Below are 24,771 nucleotides of genomic sequence, written 5' to 3' on the forward strand. Positions count from 1 at the left end.
TATTAATGTGGTGACTATGGTGACCTGTCAGTATATATGAATGTGGTGACTATGGTAACCTGTCAGTATATATTAATGTGGTGACTATGGTAACCTGTCAGTATATATTATTGTGGTGACTATGGTAACCTGTCAGTATATATTAATGTGGTGACTATGGTAACCTGTCAGTATATATTAATGTGGTGACTATGGTAACCTGTCAGTGTATATTAATGTGACTATGGTAACCTGTCAGTGTATATTAATGTTACTATGGTAACCTGTCAGTGTATATTAATGTGACTATGGTAACCTGTCAGTATATATTAATGTGGCGACTATGGTAACCTGTCAGTATATATTAATGTGGTGACTATGGTAACCTGTCAGTATATATTAATGTGGTGACTATGGTAACCTGTCAGTATATATTCATGTGACTATGGTAACCTATCAGTATATATTAATGTGGTGACTATGGTAACCTGTCAGTATATATTAATGTGGCGACTATGGTAACCTGTCAGTATATATTAATGTGGTGACTATGGTAAACTGTCAGTATATATTAATGTGGTGACTATGGTAACCTGTCAGTATATATTAATGTGGTGACTATGGTAACCTGTCAGTGTATATTAAGTGTGACTATGGTAACCTGTCAGTATATATTAATGGTGACTGTGGTAACCTGTCAGTATATATTAATGTGGTGACTGTGGTAACCTGGCAGTATATATGAATGTGGTGACTATGGTAACCTGTCAGTATATATTAATGTGGTGACTATGGTAACCTGTCAGTATATATTAATGTGGTGACTATGGTAACCTGTCAGTATATATTAATGTGGTGACTATGGTAACCTGTCAGTATATATTAATGGTGACTGTGGTAACCTGTCAGTATATATGAATGTGGTGACTATGGTAACCTGTCAGTATATATTAAGTGTGACTATGGTAACCTGTCAGTATATATTAATGTGGTGACTATGGTAACCTGTCAGTATATATTAATGTGGTGACTATGGTAACCTGTCAGTATATATTAATGTGGTGACTATGGTAACCTGTCAGTATATATTAATGTGGTGACTATGGTAACCTGTCAGTATATATTAATGTGGTGACTATGGTAACCTGTCAGTATATATTAATGTGGTGACTATGGTAACCTGTCAGTATATATTAATGTGGTGACTATGGTAACCTGTCAGTATATATTAATGTGTGACTATGGTAACCTGTCAGTATATATTAATGTGGTGACTATGGTAACCTGTCAGTATATATTAATGTGGTGACTATGGTAACCTGTCAGTATATATTAAGTGTGACTATGGTAACCTGTCAGTATATATTAATGTGGTGACTATGGTAACCTGTCAGTATATATTAATGTGGTGACTATGGTAACCTGTCAGTATATATTAATGTGGTGACTATGGTAACCTGTCAGTATATATTAATGTGGTGACTATGGTAACCTGTCAGTATATATTAATGTGGTGACTATGGTAACCTGTCAGTATATATTAATGTGGTGACTATGGTAACCTGTCAGTATATATTAATGTGGTGACTATGGTAACCTGTCAGTATATATTAATGTGGTGACTATGGTAACCTGTCAGTGTATATTAATGTGGTGACTATGGTAACCTGTCAGTATATATTAATGTGGTGACTATGGTAACCTGTCAGTATATATTAATGTGGTGACTATGGTAACCTGTCAGTATATATTAATGTGGTGACTATGGTAACCTGTCAGTATATATTAATGTGGTGACTATGGTAACCTGTCAGTATATATTAATGTGGTGACTATGGTAACCTGTCAGTATATATTAATGTGGTGACTATGGTAACCTGTCAGTATATATTAATGTGGTGACTATGGTAACCTGTCAGTATATATTAATGTGGTGACTATGGTAACCTGTCAGTATATATTAATGTGGTGACTATGGTAACCTGTCAGTATATATTAATGTGGTGACTATGGTAACCTGTCAGTATATATTAATGTGTGACTATGGTAACCTGTCAGTATATATTAATGTGGCGACTATGGTAACCTGTCAGTATATATTAATGTGGTGACTATGGTAACCTGTCAGTATATATTAATGTGGTGACTATGGTAACCTGTCAGTATATATTAATGTGGTGACTATGGTAACCTGTCAGTATATATTAATGTGGTGACTATGGTAACCTGTCAGTATATATTAATGTGGTGACTATGGTAACCTGTCAGTATATATTAATGTGGTGACTATGGTAAACTGTCAGTATATATTAATGTGGTGACTATGGTAACCTGTCAGTATATATTAATGTGGTGACTATGGTAACCTGTCAGTGTATATTAATTGTGACTATGGTAACCTGTCAGTATATATTAATGTGGTGACTGTGGTAACCTGTCAGTATATATTAATGTGGTGACTATGGTAACCTGTCAGTATATATTAATGTGGTACTATGGTAACCTGTCAGTATATATTAATGTGGTGACTATGGTAACCTGTCAGTATATATTAATGTGGTGACTATGGTAACCTGTCAGTATATATTAATGTGGTGACTATGGTAACCTGTCAGTATATATTAATGTGACTGTGGTAACCTGTCAGTATATATGAATGTGGTGACTATAGTAACCTGTCAGTATATATTAATGTGACTATGGTAACCTGTCAGTATATATTAATGTGGTGACTATGGTAACCTGTCAGTATATATTAATGTGGTGACTATGGTAACCTGTCAGTATATATTAATGTGGTGACTATGGTAACCTGTCAGTATATATTAATGTGGTGACTATGGTAACCTGTCAGTATATATTAATGTGGTGACTATGGTAACCTGTCAGTATATATTAATGTGGTGACTATGGTAACCTGTCAGTATATATTAATGTGGTGACTATGGTAACCTGTCAGTATATATTAATGTTACTATGGTAACCTGTCAGTATATATTAATGTGGTGACTATGGTAACCTGTCAGTATATATTAATGTGGTGACTATGGTAACCTGTCAGTATATATTAATGTGGTGACTATGGTAACCTGTCAGTATATATTAATGTGGTGACTATGGTAACCTGTCAGTATATATTAATGTGGTGGACTATGGTAACCTGTCAGTATATATTAATGTGGTGACTATGGTAACCTGTCAGTATATATTAACGTGGTGACTATGGTAACCTGTCAGTATATATTAATGGTGACTATGGTAACCTGTCAGTATATATTAATGTGGTGACTATGGTAACCTGTCAGTATATATTAATGTGGTGACTATGGTAACCTGTCAGTATATATTAATGTGGTGAATATGGTAACCTGTCAGTATATATTAATGTTACTATGGTAACCTGTCAGTATATATTAATGTGGTGACTATGGTAACCTGTCAGTATATATTCATGTGGTGACTATGGTAACCTGTCAGTATATATTAATGTGGTGACTATGGTAACCTGTCAGTATATATTAATGTGGTGACTATGGTAACCTGTCAGTATATATTAATGTGGTGACTATGGTAACCTGTCAGTATATATTAATGGGTGACTATGGTAACCTGTCAGTATATATTAATGTGTGACTATGGTAACCTGTCAGTATATATTAATGTGGTGACTATGGTAACCTGTCAGTATATATGAATGTGGTGACTATGGTAACCTGTCAGTATATATTAATGTGGTGACTATGGTAACCTGTCAGTATATATTAATGTGGTGACTATGGTAAACTGTCAGTATATATTAATGTGGTGACTATGGTAACCTGTCAGTATATATTAATGTGGTGACTATGGTAACCTGTCAGTATATATTAATGTGGTGACTATGGTAACCTGTCAGTATATATTAATGTGGTGACTATGGTAACCTGTCAGTGTATATTAATGTGGTGACTATGGTAACCTGTCAGTGTATATGAATGTGGTGACTATGGTAACCTGTCAGTATATATTAATGTGGTGACTATGGTAACCTGTCAGTGTATATTAATGTGTACTATGGTAACCTGTCAGTATATATTAATGTGGTGACTATGGTAACCTGTCAGTATATATTAATGTGGTGACTATGGTAACCTGTCAGTATATATTAATGTGGTGACTATGGTAACCTGTCAGTATATATTAATGTGGTGACTATGGTAACCTGTCAGTATATATTAATGGTGACTATGGTAACCTGTCAGTGTATATTAATGTTACTATGGTAACCTGTCAGTGTATATTAATGGTGACTATGGTAACCTGTCAGTATATATTAATGTGGTGACTATGGTAACCTGTCAGTATATATTAATGTGGTGACTATGGTAACCTGTCAGTATATATTAATGTGGTGACTATGGTAACCTGTCAGTATATATTAATGTGGTGACTATGGTAACCTGTCAGTATATATTAATGTGGTGACTATGGTAACCTGTCAGTATATATTAATGTGGTGACTATGGTAACCTGTCAGTATATATTAATGTGGTGACTATGGTAACCTGTCAGTATATATTAATGTGTGACTATGGTAACCTGTCAGTGTATATTAATGTTACTATGGTAACCTGTCAGTGTATATTAATGTGGTGACTATGGTAACCTGTCAGTATATATTAATTGGTGACTATGGTAACCTGTCAGTATATATTAATGTGTGACTATGGTAACCTGTCAGTATATATTAATGTGGTGACTATGGTAACCTGTCAGTATATATTAATGTGGTGACTATGGTAACCTGTCAGTATATATTAATGTGGTGACTATGGTAACCTGTCAGTATATATTAATGTGGTGACTATGGTAACCTGTCAGTATATATTAATGTGGTGACTATGGTAACCTGTCAGTATATATTAATGTGGTGACTATGGTAACCTGTCAGTATATATTAATGTGGTGACTATGGTAACCTGTCAGTATATATTAATGTGGTGACTATGGTAACCTGTCAGTATATATTAATGTGGTGACTATGGTAACCTGTCAGTATATATTAATGTGGTGACTATGGTAACCTGTCAGTATATATGAATGTGGTGACTATGGTAACCTGTCAGTATATATGAATGTGGTGACTATGGTAACCTGTCAGTATATATTAATGTGGTGACTATGGTAACCTGTCAGTATATATTAATGTGGTGACTATGGTAACCTGTCAGTATATATTAATGTGGTGACTATGGTAACCTGTCAGTATATATGAATGTGGTGACTATGGTAACCTGTCAGTATATATTAATGTGGTGACTATGGTAACCTGTCAGTATATATTAATGGTGACTATGGTAACCTGTCAGTATATATTAATGTGGTGACTATGGTAACCTGTCAGTATATATTAATGTGGTGACTATGGTAACCTGTCAGTATATATTAATGTGGGGACTATGGTAACCTGTCAGTATATATTAATGTGGTGACTATGGTAACCTGTCAGTATATATTAATGTGGTGACTATGGTAACCTGTCAGTATATATTAATGTGGTGACTATGGTAACCTGTCAGTATATATTAAGTGTGACTATGGTAAACTGTCAGTATATATTAATGGGTGACTATGGTAACCTGTCAGTATATATTAATGTGGTGACTATGGTAACCTGTCAGTATATATTAATGTTACTATGGTAACCTGTCAGTATATATTAATGGTGACTGTGGTAACCTGTCAGTATATATTAATGTGGTGACTATGGTAACCTGTCAGTATATATGAATGTGGTGACTATGGTAACCTGTCAGTATATATTAATGTGGTGACTATGGTAACCTGTCAGTGTATATTAATGTGGTGACTATGGTAACCTGTCAGTGTATATTAATGTGGTGACTATGGTAACCTGTCAGTATATATTAATGTGGTGACTATGGTAACCTGTCAGTATATATTAATGTGACTATGGTAACCTGTCAGTATATATTAATGTGGTGACTATGGTAACCTGTCAGTATATATTAATGTGAATGTGGTAACCTGTCAGTATATATTAATGTGACTGTGGTAACCTGTCAGTGTATATTAATGTGGTGACTATGGTAACCTGTCAGTATATATTAATGTGGCGACTATGGTAACCTGTCAGTATATATTAATGTGGTGACTATGGTAACCTGTCAGTATATATTAATGTGGTGACTATGGTAACCTGTCAGTATATATTAATGTGGTGACTATGGTAACCTGTCAGTATATCTTAATGTGACTATGGTAAACTGTCAGTATATATTAATGTGACTATGGTAACCTGTCAGTATATATTAATGTGGTGACTATGGTAACCTGTCAGTATATATTAATGTGGTGACTATGGTAACCTGTCAGTATATATTAATGGTGACTATGGTAACCTGTCAGTATATATTAATGTGGTGACTATGGTAACCTGTCAGTGTATATTAATGTGTACTATGGTAACCTGTCAGTGTATATTAATGGTGACTATGGTAACCTGTCAGTATATATTAATGTGGTGACTATGGTAACCTGTCAGTATATATTAATGTGGTGACTATGGTAACCTGTCAGTATATATTAATGTGGTGACTATGGTAACCTGTCAGTATATATTAATGTGAATGTGGTAACCTGTCAGTATATATTAATGTGACTGTGGTAACCTGTCAGTGTATATTAATGTGGTGACTATGGTAACCTGTCAGTATATATTAATGTGGCGACTATGGTAACCTGTCAGTATATATTAATGTGGTGACTATGGTAACCTGTCAGTATATATTAATGTGGTGACTATGGTAACCTGTCAGTATATATTAATGTGGTGACTATGGTAACCTGTCAGTATATATTAATGTGACTGTGGTAACCTGTCAGTATATATTAATGGTGACTATGGTAACCTGGCAGTATATATGAATGTGGTTACTATGGTAACCTGTCAGTATATATTAATGTGGTGACTATGGTAACCTGTCAGTATATATTAATGTGGTGACTATGGTAACCTGTCAGTATATATTAATGTGGTTACTATGGTAACCTGTCAGTATATCTTAATGTGACTATGGTAAACTGTCAGTATATATTAATGGTGACTATGGTAACCTGTCAGTATATATTAATGTGGTGACTATGGTAACCTGTCAGTATATATTAATGTGTGACTATGGTAACCTGTCAGTATATATTAATGGGTGACTGTGGTAACCTGTCAGTATATATTAATGTGTGACTATGGTAACCTGTCAGTATATATTAATGTGGTGACTATGGTAACCTGTCAGTATATATTAATGTGGTGACTATGGTAACCTGTCAGTATATATTAATGTGGTGACTATGGTAACCTGTCAGTATATATTAATGTGGTGACTATGGTAACCTGTCAGTATATATTAATGTGACTGTGGTAACCTGTCAGTATATATTAATGTGGTGACTATGGTAACCTGTCAGTATATATTAATGTGACTATGGTAACCTGTCAGTATATATTAATGTGGTGACTATGGTAACCTGTCAGTATATATTAATGTGGTGACTATGGTAACCTGTCAGTATATATTAATGTGGTGACTATGGTAACCTGTCAGTATATATTAATGTGGTGACTATGGTAACCTGTCAGTATATATTAATGTGGTGACTATGGTAACCTGTCAGTATATATTAATGTGGTGACTATGGTAACCTGTCAGTATATATTAATGTGGTGACTATGGTAACCTGTCAGTATATATTAATGTTACTATGGTAACCTGTCAGTATATATTAATGTGGTGACTATGGTAACCTGTCAGTATATATTAATGTGGTGACTATGGTAACCTGTCAGTATATATTAATGTGACTATGGTAACCTGTCAGTATATATTCATGTGGTGACTATGGTAACCTGTCAGTATATATTAATGTTGGCACTATGGTAACCTGTCAGTATATATTAATGTGGTGACTATGGTAACCTGTCAGTATATATTAACGTGGTGACTATGGTAACCTGTCAGTATATATTAATGTGACTATGGTAACCTGTCAGTATATATTAATGTGGTGACTATGGTAACCTGTCAGTATATATTAATGTGGTGACTATGGTAACCTGTCAGTATATATTAATGTGGTGAATATGGTAACCTGTCAGTGTATATTAATGTTACTATGGTAACCTGTCAGTATATATTCATGTGGTGACTATGGTAACCTGTCAGTATATATTAATGTGGTGACTATGGTAACCTGTCAGTATATATTAATGTGGTGACTATGGTAACCTGTCAGTATATATTAATGTGGTGACTATGGTAACCTGTCAGTATATATTAATGTGGTGACTATGGTAACCTGTCAGTATATATTAATGTGACTATGGTAACCTGTCAATATATATTAATGTGACTATGGTAACCTGTCAGTATATATGAATGTGGTGACTATGGTAACCTGTCAGTAAATATGAATGTGGTGACTATGGTAACCTGTCAGTATATATTAATGTGGTGAGTATGGTAACCTGTCAGTATATATTAATGTGGTGACTATGGTAAACTGTCAGTATATATTAATGTGGTGACTATGGTAACCTGTCAGTATATATTAATGTGGTGACTATGGTAACCTGTCAATATATATTAATGTGGTGACTATGGTAACCTGTCAGTATATATTAATGTGGTGACTATGGTAACCTGTCAGTGTATATTAATGTGGTGACTATGGTAACCTGTCAGTGTATATTAATGTGGTGACTATGGTAACCTGTCAGTATATATTAATGTGGTGACTATGGTAACCTGTCAGTGTATAGTAATGTTACTATGGTAACCTGTCAGTATATATTAATGTGGTGACTATGGTAACCTGTCAGTATATATTAATGTGGTGACTATGGTAACCTGTCAGTACATATTAATGTGGTGACTATGGTAACCTGTCAGTATATATTAATGTGACTATGGTAACCTGTCAGTATATATTAATGTGACTATGGTAACCTGTCAGTGTATATTAATGTTACTATGGTAACCTGTCAGTGTATATTAATGTGACTATGGTAACCTGTCAGTATATATTCATGTGGTGACTATGGTAACCTGTCAGTATATATTCATGTGGTGACTATGGTAACCTGTCAGTATATATTAATGTGGTGACTATGGTAACCTGTCAGTATATATTAATGTGGTGATTATGGTAACCTGTCAGTATATATTAATGTGGTGACTATGGTAACCTGTCAGTATATATGAATGTGGTGACTATAGTAACCTGTCAGTATATATTAATGTGGTGACTATGGTAACCTGTCAGTATATATTAATGTGACTATGGTAACCTGTCAGTGTATATTAATGTTACTATGGTAACCTGTCAGTGTATATTAATGTGACTATGGTAACCTGTCAGTATATATTAATGTGACTATGGTAACCTGTCAGTATATATTAATGTGACTATGGTAACCTGTCAGTATATATTAATGTGGTGACTATGGTAACCTGTCAGTATATATTAATGTGACTATGGTAACCTGTCAGTATATATTAATGTGGTGACTATGGTAACCTGTCAGTATATATTAATGTGGTGACTATGGTAACCTGTCAGTATATATTAATGTGGTGACTATGGTAACCTGTCAGTATATATTAATGTGGTGACTATGGTAACCTGTCAGTATATATTAATGTGGTGACTATGGTAACCTGTCAGTATATATTAATGTGGTGACTATGGTAACCTGTCAGTATATATTAATGTGGTGACTATGGTAACCTGTCAGTATATATTAATGTGGTGACTATGGTAACCTGTCAGTATATATGAATGTGGTGACTATGGTAACCTGTCAGTATATATGAATGTGGTGACTATGGTAACCTGTCAGTATATATTAATGTGGTGACTATGGTAACCTGTCAGTATATATTAATGTGGTGACTATGGTAACCTGTCAGTATATATTAATGTGGTGACTATGGTAACCTGTCAGTATATATGAATGTGGTGACTATGGTAACCTGTCAGTATATATTAATGTGGTGACTATGGTAACCTGTCATTATATATTAATGTGACTATGGTAACCTGTCAGTATATATTAATGTGGTGACTATGGTAACCTGTCAGTATATATTAATGTGGTGACTATGGTAACCTGACAGTATATATTAATGTGGGGACTATGGTAACCTGTCAGTATATATTAATGTGGTGACTATGGTAACCTGTCAGTATATATTAATGTGGTGACTATGGTAACCTGTCAGTATATATTAATGTGGTGACTATGGTAACCTGTCAGTATATCTTAATGTGACTATGGTAAACTGTCAGTATATATTAATGTGACTATGGTAACCTGTCAGTATATATTAATGTGGTGACTATGGTAACCTGTCAGTATATATTAATGTTACTATGGTAACCTGTCAGTATATATTAATGTGACTGTGGTAACCTGTCAGTATATATTAATGTGACTATGGTAACCTGTCAGTAAATATGAATGTGGTGACTATGGTAACCTGTCAGTATATATTAATGTGGTGACTATGGTAACCTGTCAGTGTATATTAATGTTACTATGGTAACCTGTCAGTGTATATTAATGTGACTATGGTAACCTGTCAGTATATATTAATGTGGTGACTATGGTAACCTGTCAGTATATATTAATGTGACTATGGTAACCTGTCAGTATATATTAATGTGGTGACTATGGTAACCTGTCAGTATATATTAATGTGAATGTGGTAACCTGTCAGTATATATTAATGTGACTGTGGTAACCTGTCAGTGTATATTAATGTGGTGACTATGGTAACCTGTCAGTATATATTAATGTGGCGACTATGGTAACCTGTCAGTATATATTAATGTGGTGACTATGGTAACCTGTCAGTATATATTAATGTGGTGACTATGGTAACCTGTCAGTATATATTAATGTGGTGACTATGGTAACCTGTCAGTATATCTTAATGTGACTATGGTAAACTGTCAGTATATATTAATGTGACTATGGTAACCTGTCAGTATATATTAATGTGGTGACTATGGTAACCTGTCAGTATATATTAATGTTACTATGGTAACCTGTCAGTATATATTAATGTGACTGTGGTAACCTGTCAGTATATATTAATGTGACTATGGTAACCTGTCAGTGTATATTAATGTTACTATGGTAACCTGTCAGTGTATATTAATGTGACTATGGTAACCTGTCAGTATATATTAATGTGGTGACTATGGTAACCTGTCAGTATATATTAATGTGACTATGGTAACCTGTCAGTATATATTAATGTGGTGACTATGGTAACCTGTCAGTATATATTAATGTGAATGTGGTAACCTGTCAGTATATATTAATGGTGACTATGGTAACCTGTCAGTGTATATTAATGTGGTGACTATGGTAACCTGTCAGTATATATTAATGTGGCGACTATGGTAACCTGTCAGTATATATTAATGTGGTGACTATGGTAACCTGTCAGTATATATTAATGTGGTGACTATGGTAACCTGTCAGTATATATTAATGTGGTGACTATGGTAACCTGTCAGTATATATTAATGTGACTATGGTAACCTGTCAGTATATATTAATGTGACTGTGGTAACCTGGCAGTATATATGAATGTGGTTACTATGGTAACCTGTCAGTATATATTAATGTGGTGACTATGGTAACCTGTCAGTATATATTAATGTGGTGACTATGGTAACCTGTCAGTATATATTAATGTGGTTACTATGGTAACCTGTCAGTATATCTTAATGTGACTATGGTAAACTGTCAGTATATATTAATGTGACTATGGTAACCTGTCAGTATATATTAATGTGGTGACTATGGTAACCTGTCAGTATATATTAATGTTACTATGGTAACCTGTCAGTATATATTAATGTGACTGTGGTAACCTGTCAGTATATATTAATGTGACTATGGTAACCTGTCAGTGTATATTAATGTTACTATGGTAACCTGTCAGTATATATTAATGGTGACTATGGTAACCTGTCAGTATATATTAATGTGGTGACTATGGTAACCTGTCAGTATATATTAAGTGTGACTATGGTAACCTGTCAGTATATATTAATGTGGTGACTATGGTAACCTGTCAGTATATATTAATGTGAATGTGGTAACCTGTCAGTATATATTAATGTGACTGTGGTAACCTGTCAGTGTATATTAATGTGGTGACTATGGTAACCTGTCAGTATATATTAATGTGGCGACTATGGTAACCTGTCAGTATATATTAATGTGGTGACTATGGTAACCTGTCAGTATATATTAATGTGGTGACTATGGTAACCTGTCAGTATATATTAATGTGGTGACTATGGTAACCTGTCAGTATATATTAATGTGGTGACTATGGTAACCTGTCAGTATATATTAATGTGGTGACTATGGTAACCTGTCAGTATATATTAATGTGGTGACTATGGTAACCTGTCAGTATATATTAATGTGGTGACTATGGTAACCTGTCAGTATATATTAATGTGAATGTGGTAACCTGTCAGTATATATTAATGTGACTGTGGTAACCTGTCAGTGTATATTAATGTGGTGACTATGGTAACCTGTCAGTATATATTAATGTGGCGACTATGGTAACCTGTCAGTATATATTAATGTGGTGACTATGGTAACCTGTCAGTATATATTAATGTGGTGACTATGGTAACCTGTCAGTATATATTAATGTGGTGACTATGGTAACCTGTCAGTATATATTAATGGTGACTGTGGTAACCTGTCAGTATATATTAATGGGTGACTGTGGTAACCTGTCAGTATATATTAATGTGGTGACTATGGTAACCTGTCAGTATATATTAATGTGGTGACTATGGTAACCTGTCAGTATATATTAATGTGGTGACTATGGTAACCTGTCAGTATATATTAATGTGGTGACTATGGTAACCTGTCAGTATATATTAATGTGACTATGGTAACCTGTCAGTATATATTAATGTGACTGTGGTAACCTGTCAGTATATATTAATGTGACTGTGGTAACCTGGCAGTATATATGAATGTGGTGACTATGGTAACCTGTCAGTATATATTAATGTGGTGACTATGGTAACCTGTCAGTATATATTAATGTGGTGACTATGGTAACCTGTCAGTATATATTAATGTGGTGACTATGGTAACCTGTCAGTATATATTAATGTGACTGTGGTAACCTGTCAGTATATATGAATGTGGTGACTATAGTAACCTGTCAGTATATATTAATGTGACTATGGTAACATGTCAGTATATATTAATGTGGTGACTATGGTAACCTGTCAGTATATATTAATGTGGTGACTATGGTAACCTGTCAGTATATATTAATGTGGTGACTATGGTAACCTGTCAGTATATATTAATGTGGTGACTATGGTAACCTGTCAGTATATAGTAATGTGGTGACTATGGTAACCTGTCAGTATATATTAATGTGGTGACTATGGTAACCTGTCAGTATATATTAATGTGGTGACTATGGTAACCTGTCAGTATATATTAATGTGGTGACTATGGTAACCTGTCAGTATATATTAATGTGGTGACTATGGTAACCTGTCAGTATATATTAATGTGACTATGGTAACCTGTCAGTATATATTAATGTGGTGACTATGGTAACCTGTCAGTATATATTAATGTGGTGACTATGGTAACCTGTCAGTATATATTAATGTGGTGAATATGGTAACCTGTCAGTGTATATTAATGTGGTACTATGGTAACCTGTCAGTATATATTCATGTGGTGACTATGGTAACCTGTCAGTATATATTCATGTGGTGACTATGGTAACCTGTCAGTATATATTAATGTGGTGACTATGGTAACCTGTCAGTATATATTAATGTGGTGACTATGGTAACCTGTCAGTATATATTAATGTGGTGACTATGGTAACCTGTCAGTATATATTAATGTGGTGACTATGGTAACCTGTCAGTATATATTAATGTGACTATGGTAACCTGTCAATATATATTAATGTGACTATGGTAACCTGTCAGTATATATGAATGTGGTGACTATGGTAACCTGTCAGTAAATATGAATGTGGTGACTATGGTAACCTGTCAGTATATATTAATGTGGTGACTATGGTAACCTGTCAGTATATATTAATGTGGTGACTATGGTAACCTGTCAGTATATATTAATGTGGTGACTATGGTAACCTGTCAGTATATATGAATGTGGTGACTATGGTAACCTGTCAGTATATATTAATGTGGTGACTATGGTAACCTGTCAGTATATATTAATGTGGTGACTATGGTAACCTGTCAGTATATATTAATGTGGTGACTATGGTAACCTGTCAGTGTATATTAATGTGGTGACTATGGTAACCTGTCAGTGTATATTAATGTGGTGACTATGGTAACCTGTCAGTGTATATTAATGTGGTGACTATGGTAACCTGTCAGTATATATTAATGTGGTGACTATGGTAACCTGTCAGTGTATAGTAATGTTACTATGGTAACCTGTCAGTATATATTAATGTGGTGACTATGGTAACCTGTCAGTATATATTAATGTGGTGACTATGGTAACCTGTCAGTATATATTAATGTGGTGACTATGGTAACCTGTCAGTATATATTAATGTGGTGACTATGGTAACCTGTCAGTATATATTAATGTGACTATGGTAACCTGTCAGTGTATATTAATGTTACTATGGTAACCTGTCAGTGTATATTAATGTGACTATGGTAACCTGTCAGTATATATTAATGTGGTGACTATGGTAACCTGTCAGTATATATTAATGTGGTGACTATGGTAACCTGTCAGTATATATTAATGTGGTGACTATGGTAACCTGTCAGTATATATTAATGTGGTGACTATGGTAACCTGTCAGTATATATTAATGTGGTGACTATGGTAACCTGTCAGTATATATGAATGTGGTGACTATGGTAACCTGTCAGTATATATTAATGTGGTGACTATGGTAACCTGTCAGTATATATTAATGGTGACTATGGTAACCTGTCAGTGTATATTAATGTTGACTATGGTAACCTGTCAGTATATATTAAGTGTGACTATGGTAACCTGTCAGTATATATTAATGTGACTATGGTAACCTGTCAGTATATATTAATGTGACTATGGTAACCTGTCAGTATATATTAATGTGGTGACTATGGTAACCTGTCAGTATATATTAATGTGACTATGGTAACCTGTCAGTATATATTAATGTGGTGACTATGGTAACCTGTCAGTATATATTAATGTGGTGACTATGGTAACCTGTCAGTATATATTAATGTGGTGACTATGGTAACCTGTCAGTATATATTAATGTGGTGACTATGGTAACCTGTCAGTATATATTAATGTGGTGACTATGGTAACCTGTCAGTATATATTAATGTGGTGACTATGGTAACCTGTCAGTATATATTAATGTGGTGACTATGGTAACCTGTCAGTATATATTAATGTGGTGACTATGGTAACCTGTCAGTATATATTAATGTGGTGACTATGGTAACCTGTCAGTATATATTAATGTGGTGACTATGGTAACCTGTCAGTATATATTAATGTGGTGAATATGGTAACCTGTCAGTATATATTAATGTGGTGACTATGGTAACCTGTCAGTATATATTAATGTGGTGACTATGGTAACCTGTCAGTATATATTAATGTGGTGACTATGGTAACCTGTCAGTATATATTAATGTGGTGACTATGGTAACCTGTCAGTATATATTAATGTGGTGACTATGGTAACCTGTCAGTATATATTAATGTGACTGTGGTAACCTGTCAGTATATATTAATGTGGTGACTATGGTAACCTGTCAGTATATATGAATGTGGTGACTATGGTAACCTGTCAGTATATATGAATGTGGTGACTATGGTAACCTGTCAGTATATATTAATGTGGTGACTATGGTAACCTGTCTGTATATATTAATGTGACTATGGTAACCTGTCAGTATATATTAATGTGACTATGGTAACCTGTCAGTATATATTAATGTGGTGACTATGGTAACCTGTCAGTATATATTAATGTGTGACTATGGTAACCTGTCAGTATATATTAATGTGGTGACTATGGTAACCTGTCAGTATATATTAATGTGGTGACTATGGTAACCTGTCAGTATATATTAATGTGGTGACTATGGTAACCTGTCAGTATATATTAATGTGGTGACTATGGTAACCTGTCAGTATATATTAATGGTGACTATGGTAACCTGTCAGTATATATTAATGTGGTGACTATGGTAACCTGTCAGTATATATTAATGTGGTGACTATGGTAACCTGTCAGTATATATTAATGTGGTGACTATGGTAACCTGTCAGTATATATTAATGTGGTGACTATGGTAACCTGTCAGTATATATTAATGTGGTGACTATGGTAACCTGTCAGTATATATTAATGTGGTGACTATGGTAACCTGTCAGTATATATTAATGTGGTGACTATGGTAACCTGTCAGTATATATTAATGTGTGACTATGGTAACCTGTCAGTATATATTAATGTGGTGACTATGGTAACCTGTCAGTATATATTAATGTGGTGACTATGGTAACCTGTCAGTATATATTAATGTGGTGACTATGGTAACCTGTCAGTATATATTAATGTGGTGACTATGGTAACCTGTCAGTATATATTAATGTGGTGACTATGGTAACCTGTCAGTATATATTAATGTGGTGACTATGGTAACCTGTCAGTATATATTAATGTGGTGACTATGGTAACCTGTCAGTATATATTAATGTGGTGACTATGGTAACCTGTCAGTATATATTAATGTGGTGACTATGGTAACCTGTCAGTATATATTAATGTGGTGACTATGGTAACCTGTCAGTATATATTAATGTGGTGACTATGGTAACCTGTCAGTATATATTAATGTGGTGACTATGGTAACCTGTCAGTGTATATTAATGTGGTGACTATGGTAACCTGTCAGTATATATTAATGTGGTGACTATGGTAACCTGTCAGTATATATTAATGTGGTGACTATGGTAACCTGTCAGTATATATTAATGTGGTGACTATGGTAACCTGTCAGTATATATTAATGTGGTGACTATGGTAACCTGTCAGTATATATTAATGTGGTGACTATGGTAACCTGTCAGTATATATTAATGTGGTGACTATGGTAACCTGTCAGTATATATTAATGTGGTGACTATGGTAACCTGTCAGTATATATTAATGTGGTGACTATGGTAACCTGTCAGTATATATTAATGTGGTGACTATGGTAACCTGTCAGTATATATTAATGTGGTGACTATGGTAACCTGTCAGTATATATTAATGTGGTGACTATGGTAACCTGTCAGTATATATTAATGTGGTGACTATGGTAACCTGTCAGTATATATTAATGTGGTGACTATGGTAACCTGTCAGTATATATTAATGTGGTGACTATGGTAACCTGTCAGTATATATTAATGTGGTGACTATGGTAACCTGTCAGTATATATTAATGTGGTGACTATGGTAACCTGTCAGTATATATTAATGTGGTGACTATGGTAACCTGTCAGTATATATTAATGTGGTGACTATGGTAACCTGTCAGTATATATTAATGTGGTGACTATGGTAACCTGTCAGTATATATTAATGTGGTGACTATGGTAACCTGTCAGTATATATTAATGTGGTGACTATGGTAACCTGTCAGTATATATTAATGTGGTGACTATGGTAACCTGTCAGTATATATTAATGTGGTGACTATGGTAACCTGTCAGTATATATTAATGTGGTGACTATGGTAACCTGTCAGTATATATTAATGTGGTGACTATGGTAACCTGTCAGTATATATTAATGTGGTGACTATGGTAACCTGTCAGTATATATTAATGTGGTGACTATGGTAACCTGTCAGTATATATTAATGTGGTGACTATGGTAACCTGTCAGTATATATTAATGTGGTGACTATGGTAACCTGTCAGTATATATTAATGTGGTGACTATGGTAACCTGTCAGTATATATTAATGTGGTGACTATGGTAACCTGTCAGTATATATTAATGTGGTGACTATGGTAACCTGTCAGTATATATTAATGTGGTGACTATGGTAACCTGTCAGTATATATTAATGTGGTGACTATGGTAACCTGTCAGTATATATTAATGTGGTGACTATGGTAACCTGTCAGTATATATTAATGTGGTGACTATGGTAACCTGTCAGTATATATTAATGTGGTGACTATGGTAACCTGTCAGTATATATTAATGTGGTGACTATGGTAACCTGTCAGTATATATTAATGTGGTGACTATGGTAACCTGTCAGTATATATTAATGTGTGACTATGGTAACCTGTCAGTATATATTAATGTGGTGACTATGGTAACCTGTCAGTATATATTAATGTGGTGACTATGGTAACCTGTCAGTATATATTAATGTGGTGACTATGGTAACCTGTCAGTATATATTAATGTGGTGACTATGGTAACCTGTCAGTATATATTAATGGTGACTATGGTAACCTGTCAGTATATATTAATGTGGTGACTATGGTAACCTGTCAGTATATATTAATGTGGTGACTATGGTAACCTGTCAGTATATATTAATGTGGTGACTATGGTAACCTGTCAGTATATATTAATGTGGTGACTATGGTAACCTGTCAGTATATATTAATGTGGTGACTATGGTAACCTGTCAGTATATATTAATGTGGTGACTATGGTAACCTGTCAGTATATATTAATGTGGTGACTATGGTAACCTGTCAGTATATATTAATGTGGTGACTATGGTAACCTGTCAGTATATATTAATGTGACTATGGTAACCTGTCAGTATATATTAATGTGGTGACTATGGTAACCTGTCAGTATATATTAATGTGACTATGGTAACCTGTCAGTATATATTAATGTGGTGACTATGGTAACCTGTCAGTATATATTAATGTGGTGACTATGGTAACCTGTCAGTATATATTAATGTGGTGACTATGGTAACCTGTCAGTATATATTAATGTGGTGACTATGGTAACCTGTCAGTATATATTAATGTGGTGACTATGGTAACCTGTCAGTATATATTAATGTGGTGACTATGGTAACCTGTCAGTATATATTAATGTGGTGACTATGGTAACCTGTCAGTATATATTAATGTGGTGACTATGGTAACCTGTCAGTATATATTAATGTGGTGACTATGGTAACCTGTCAGTATATATTAATGTGGTGACTATGGTAACCTGTCAGTATATATTAATGTGGTGACTATGGTAACCTGTCAGTATATATTAATGTGGTGACTATGGTAACCTGTCAGTATATATTAATGTGGTGACTATGGTAACCTGTCAGTATATATTAATGTGGTGACTATGGTAACCTGTCAGTATATATTAATGTGGTGACTATGGTAACCTGTCAGTATATATTAATGTGGTGACTATGGTAACCTGTCAGTATATATTAATGTGGTGACTATGGTAACCTGTCAGTATATATTAATGTGGTGACTATGGTAACCTGTCAGTATATATTAATGTGGTGACTATGGTAACCTGTCAGTATATATTAATGTGGTGACTATGGTAACCTGTCAGTATATATTAATGTGGTGACTATGGTAACCTGTCAGTATATATTAATGTGGTGACTATGGTAACCTGTCAGTATATATTAATGTGGTGACTATGGTAACCTGTCAGTATATATTAATGTGACTATGGTAACCTGTCAGTGTATATTAATGTGACTATGGTAACCTGTCAGTATATATTAATGTGGTGACTATGGTAACCGGTCAGTATTTATTAATGTGGTGACTATGGTAACCTGTCAGTATATATTAATGTGGTGACTATGGTAACCTGTCAGTATATATTAATGTGGTGACTATGGTAACCTGTCAGTATATATTAATGTGGTGACTATGGTAACCTGTCAGTATATATTAATGTGACTATGGTAACCTGTCAGTATATATTAATGTGGTGACTATGGTAACCTGTCAGTATATATTAATGTGGTGACTATGGTAACCTGTCAGTATATATTAATGTGGTGACTATGGTAACCTGTCAGTATATATTAATGTGCGACTATGGTAACCTGTCAGTATATATTAATGTGGTGACTATGGTAACCTGTCAGTATATATTAATGTGTGACTATGGTAACCTGTCAGTATATATTAATGTGGTGACTATGGTAACCTGTCAGTATATATTAATGTGGTGACTATGGTAACCTGTCAGTATATATTAATGTGGTGACTATGGTAACCTGTCAGTATATATTAATGTGGTGACTATGGTAACCTGTCAGTATATATTAATGTGGTGACTATGGTAACCTGTCAGTATATATTAATGTGGTGACTATGGTAACCTGTCAGTATATATTAATGTGGTGACTATGGTAACCTGTCAGTATATTAATGTGGTGACTATGGTAACCTGTCAGTATATATTAATGTGGTGACTATGGTAACCTGTCAGTATATATTAATGTGGTGACTATGGTAACCTGTCAGTATATATTAATGTGGTGACTATGGTAACCTGTCAGTATATATTAATGTGGTGACTATGGTAACCTGTCAGTATATATTAATGTGGTGACTATGGTAACCTGTCAGTATATATTAATGTGGTGACTATGGTAACCTGTCAGTATATATTAATGTGGTGACTATGGTAACCTGTCAGTATATATTAATGTGGTGACTATGGTAACCTGTCAGTATATATTAATGTGGTGACTATGGTAACCTGTCAGTATATATTAATGTGGTGACTATGGTAACCTGTCAGTATATATGAATGTGGTGACTATGGTAACCTGTCAGTATATATTAATGTGACTATGGTAACCTGTCAGTATATATTAATGTGGTGACTATGTAACCTGTCAGTATATATTAATGTGGTGACTATGGTAACCTGTCAGTGTAAATTAATGTTACTATGGTAACCTGTCAGTGTATATTAATGTGACGACTATGGTAACCTGTCAGTATATATTAATGTGGTGACTATGGTAACCTGTCAGTATATATTCATGTGACTATGGTAACCTATCAGTATATATTAATGTGGTGACTATGGTAACCTGTCAGTATATATTAATGTGGTGACTATGGTAACCTGTCAGTATATATTAATGTGGTGACTATGGTAACCTGTCAGTATATATTAATGTGGTGACTATGGTAACCTGTCAGTATATATTAATGTGGTGACTATGGTAACCTGTCAGTATATATTAATGTGGTGACTATGGTAACCTGTCAGTATATATGTGGTGACTATGGTAACCTGTCAGTATATATTAATGTGGTGACTATGGTAACCTGTCAGTATATATTAATGTGGTGACTATGGTAACCTGTCAGTATATATTAATGTGGTGACTATGGTAACCTGTCAGTATATATTAATGTGGTGACTATGGTAACCTGTCAGTATATATTCATGTGGTGACTATGGTAACCTGTCAGTATATATTCATGTGGTGACTATGGTAACCTGTCAGTATATATTCATGTGGTGACTATGGTAACCTGTCAGTATATATTAATGTGGTGACTATGGTAACCTGTCAGTATATATTCATGTGGTGACTATGGTAACCTGTCAGTATATATTAATGTGGTGACTATGGTAACCTCTCAGTATATATTAATGTGGTGACTATGGTAACCTGTCAGTATATATTAATGTGACTATGGTAACCTGTCAGTATATATTAATGTGACTATGGTAACCTGTCAGTATATATTAATGTGGTCACTATGGTAACCTGTCAGTATATATTAATGTGGTGACTATGGTAACCGGTCAGTTACCAAGCATTTCACTGTTAGTCCTGTTGTTGACGAAGTGATAAATAACATTATTGTATTTGACCTTTAAAATAGTCCCATTTAAACCAAGGTGTGTGTGTTACCTGTATCCATGAGTTCCACAGTGTTCAGCAGGTCGTCAGGAGTCCGTGTGAAGCTGCTGCCACTCAGACCACTGTCAGCACTCTGGTTACGGGAGTGGGCCCTACAAGCAGTAACCAACACACACAGTGGTAATATTGGCTAAAACGTATAAATATTTATTTTGGAAGTGTATAAATCTACAGACAGACAGACAGACAGACAGACAGACAGACAGACAGACAGACAGACAGGCAGGCAGGCAGGCAGGCAGGCAGACATGCAGGCAGACTCACCCGTTGAGGGCGGGGTCTACATGGTTGTTCCTCATTTTCCCATCATGCTCCAGTCCACTCCTCACCGCCACATCCTGACAGGGGTTAACATTATTTATTAATTATTTATTACTAGTTTACTTTATTTTACTTCCAGTATTATTATTATTATTGGTTCTTTAAAAACAACTGATATTAAAATCTCTACTGGTACTTTGCTGTTACAATAAAAACATTTTAAATAAATAACTCAACATATTTACACACACATATACAGTGCATTCGGAAAGTATTCATTTTGTTGTTACAGCTTTATTCAAAAATGTATTCAATAATTATTTTCCCGCATCAATCTACACAATACCTCCATAATGACATCACAATACCTCCATAATGACATCACAATACCTCCATAATGACATCACAATACCTCCATAATGACAAAGTGAAAACAGGTTTTTAGAAATTTTTGCAAATGTATTACTTATTTACATAAGTATTCAGACCCTTTGCTATGAGACTATAAATTGAGCTCAGGTGCATCCTGTTTCCATTGATCATCCTTGAGATGTTTCTACAACTTGATTGGAGTCCACCTGTGGTAACTTCAATTGATTGGACGTGATTTGGAAAGACTCACACCTGTCTATATAAAGGTCTCACAGTTGACAGTGCATGTCAGAGCAAAAACCAAGCCATGAGGTTGAAGGAATTGTCCTTAGAGCTCAGAGACAGGATTGTGTCGAGGCACAGATTTACATTTTGTATTTTTATTTAACCTTTATTTAACTGGGCAAGTCAGTTAAGAACAAATACTTCTTTACAATGACGGCCTAGGAACAGTGGGTTAACTGCCTTGTTCAGGGGCAGAACGACAGATTTTTACCTTGTCAGCTCAGGGATTTGATCTAGCAACCTTTCGGTTACTAGTCCAACGCTCTAACCACTAGGCTACCTGCTGGTTACTGGCCCAACGTTCTAACCACTAGGCTACCTGCAGGTTACTGGTCCAATGCTCTAACCACTAGGCTACCTGCTGGTTACTGGTCCAATGCTAACCACTAGGCTACCTGCTGGTTACTGGTCAAACGCTCTAACCACTAGGCTACCTGCTGGTTACTGGCCCTACACTCTAACCACTAGGCTACCTGCTGGTTACTAGTCCAACGCTCTAACCACCAGGCTACCTGCTGGTTACAGGCTCAGCGCTCTAACCACTAGGCTACCTGCTGGTTACTGGCCCAACACTCTAACCACTAGGCTACCTGCTGGTTACTGGCCCAACGCTCTAACAACTAGGCTACCTGCTGGTTACTGGCCCAACGCTCTAACCACCTAGGCTACCTGCTGGTTACAGGCTCAGCGCTCTAACCACTAGGCTACCTGCTGGTTACTGGCCCAATGCTCTAACCACTAGGCTACCTGCTGGTTACAGGCTCAGCGCTCTAACCACTAGGCTACCTGCTGGTTACTGGCCCAACACTCTAACCACTAGGCTACCTGCTGGTTACTGGCCCAACACTCTAACCACTAGGCTACCTGCTGGTTACTGGCCCAACGCTCTAACCACTAGGCTACCTGCTGGTTACTGGCCCAACGCTCTAATCACTAGGCTACCTGCTGGTTACTGGCCCTACACTCTAACCACTAGGCTACCTGCTGGTTACTACTCCAACGCTCTAACCACCAGGCTACCTGCTGGTTACTGGCCCAACACTCTAACCACTAGGCTACCTGCTGGTTACAGGCTCAGCGCTCTAACCACTAGGCTACCTGCTGGTTACTGGCCCAACACTCTAACCACTAGGCTACCTGCTGGTTACAGGCTCAGCGCTCTAACCTCTAGGCTACCTGCTGGTTACTGGCCCAATGCTCTAACCACTAGGCTACCTGCTGGTTACAGGCTCAGCGCTCTAACCACTAGGCTACCTGCTGGTTACTGGCCCAACACTCTAACCACTAGGCTACCTGCTGGTTACTGGCCCAACACTCTAACCACTAGGCTACCTGCTGGTTACTGGCCCAACGCTCTAACCACTAGGCTACCTGCTGGTTACTGGCCCAACGCTCTAATCACTAGGCTACCTGCTGGTTACTGGCCCAACACTCTAACCACTAGGCTACCTGCTGGTTACTGGCCCAATGCTCTAACCACTAGGCTACCAGCTGGTTACTAGTCCAACGCTCTAACCACTAGGCTACCTGCTGTTTACTGGCCCAACGCTCTAACCACTAGGCTACCTGCTGGTTACTGGCCCAACGCTCTAACCACTAGGCTACCTGCTGGTTACTGGCCCAACGCTCTAATCACTAGGCTAACTGCTGGTTACTGGCCCAACACTCTAACAACTAGGCTACCTGCTGGTTACTGGCCCTACACTCTAACCACTAGGCTACCTGCTGGTTACTGGCCCAACGCTCTAATCACTAGGCTACCTGCTGGTTACTGGTCCAACGCTCTACCCACTAGGCTACCTGCTGGTTACTGGTCCAACGCTC

At 35.7% G+C, this 24,771-nt stretch overlaps 1 protein-coding gene across 1 annotated transcript in view; it reads right to left on the reverse strand.

Annotated features, from left to right (window-relative positions):
* The window catches only part of LOC106604063 (transcriptional coactivator YAP1), an 87,380-nt gene that overhangs the window by 27,193 nt on the left and 35,416 nt on the right, over positions 1 to 24,771 (reverse strand). Inside the window, exons 6-7 of the mRNA XM_045717505.1 lie at positions 22,294 to 22,367; positions 22,021 to 22,121 (exon numbers count right to left, since the gene is read on the reverse strand). Coding sequence (XP_045573461.1) covers positions 22,021 to 22,121; positions 22,294 to 22,367 — 175 coding nt within the window. The remainder of the gene's footprint in view (positions 1 to 22,020; positions 22,122 to 22,293; positions 22,368 to 24,771) is intronic.

The sequence above is a fragment of the Salmo salar genome, chromosome ssa04 (genome assembly GCF_905237065.1).
Source record: "Salmo salar chromosome ssa04, Ssal_v3.1, whole genome shotgun sequence".
Taxonomy (NCBI): Eukaryota; Metazoa; Chordata; class Actinopteri; order Salmoniformes; family Salmonidae; genus Salmo; species Salmo salar.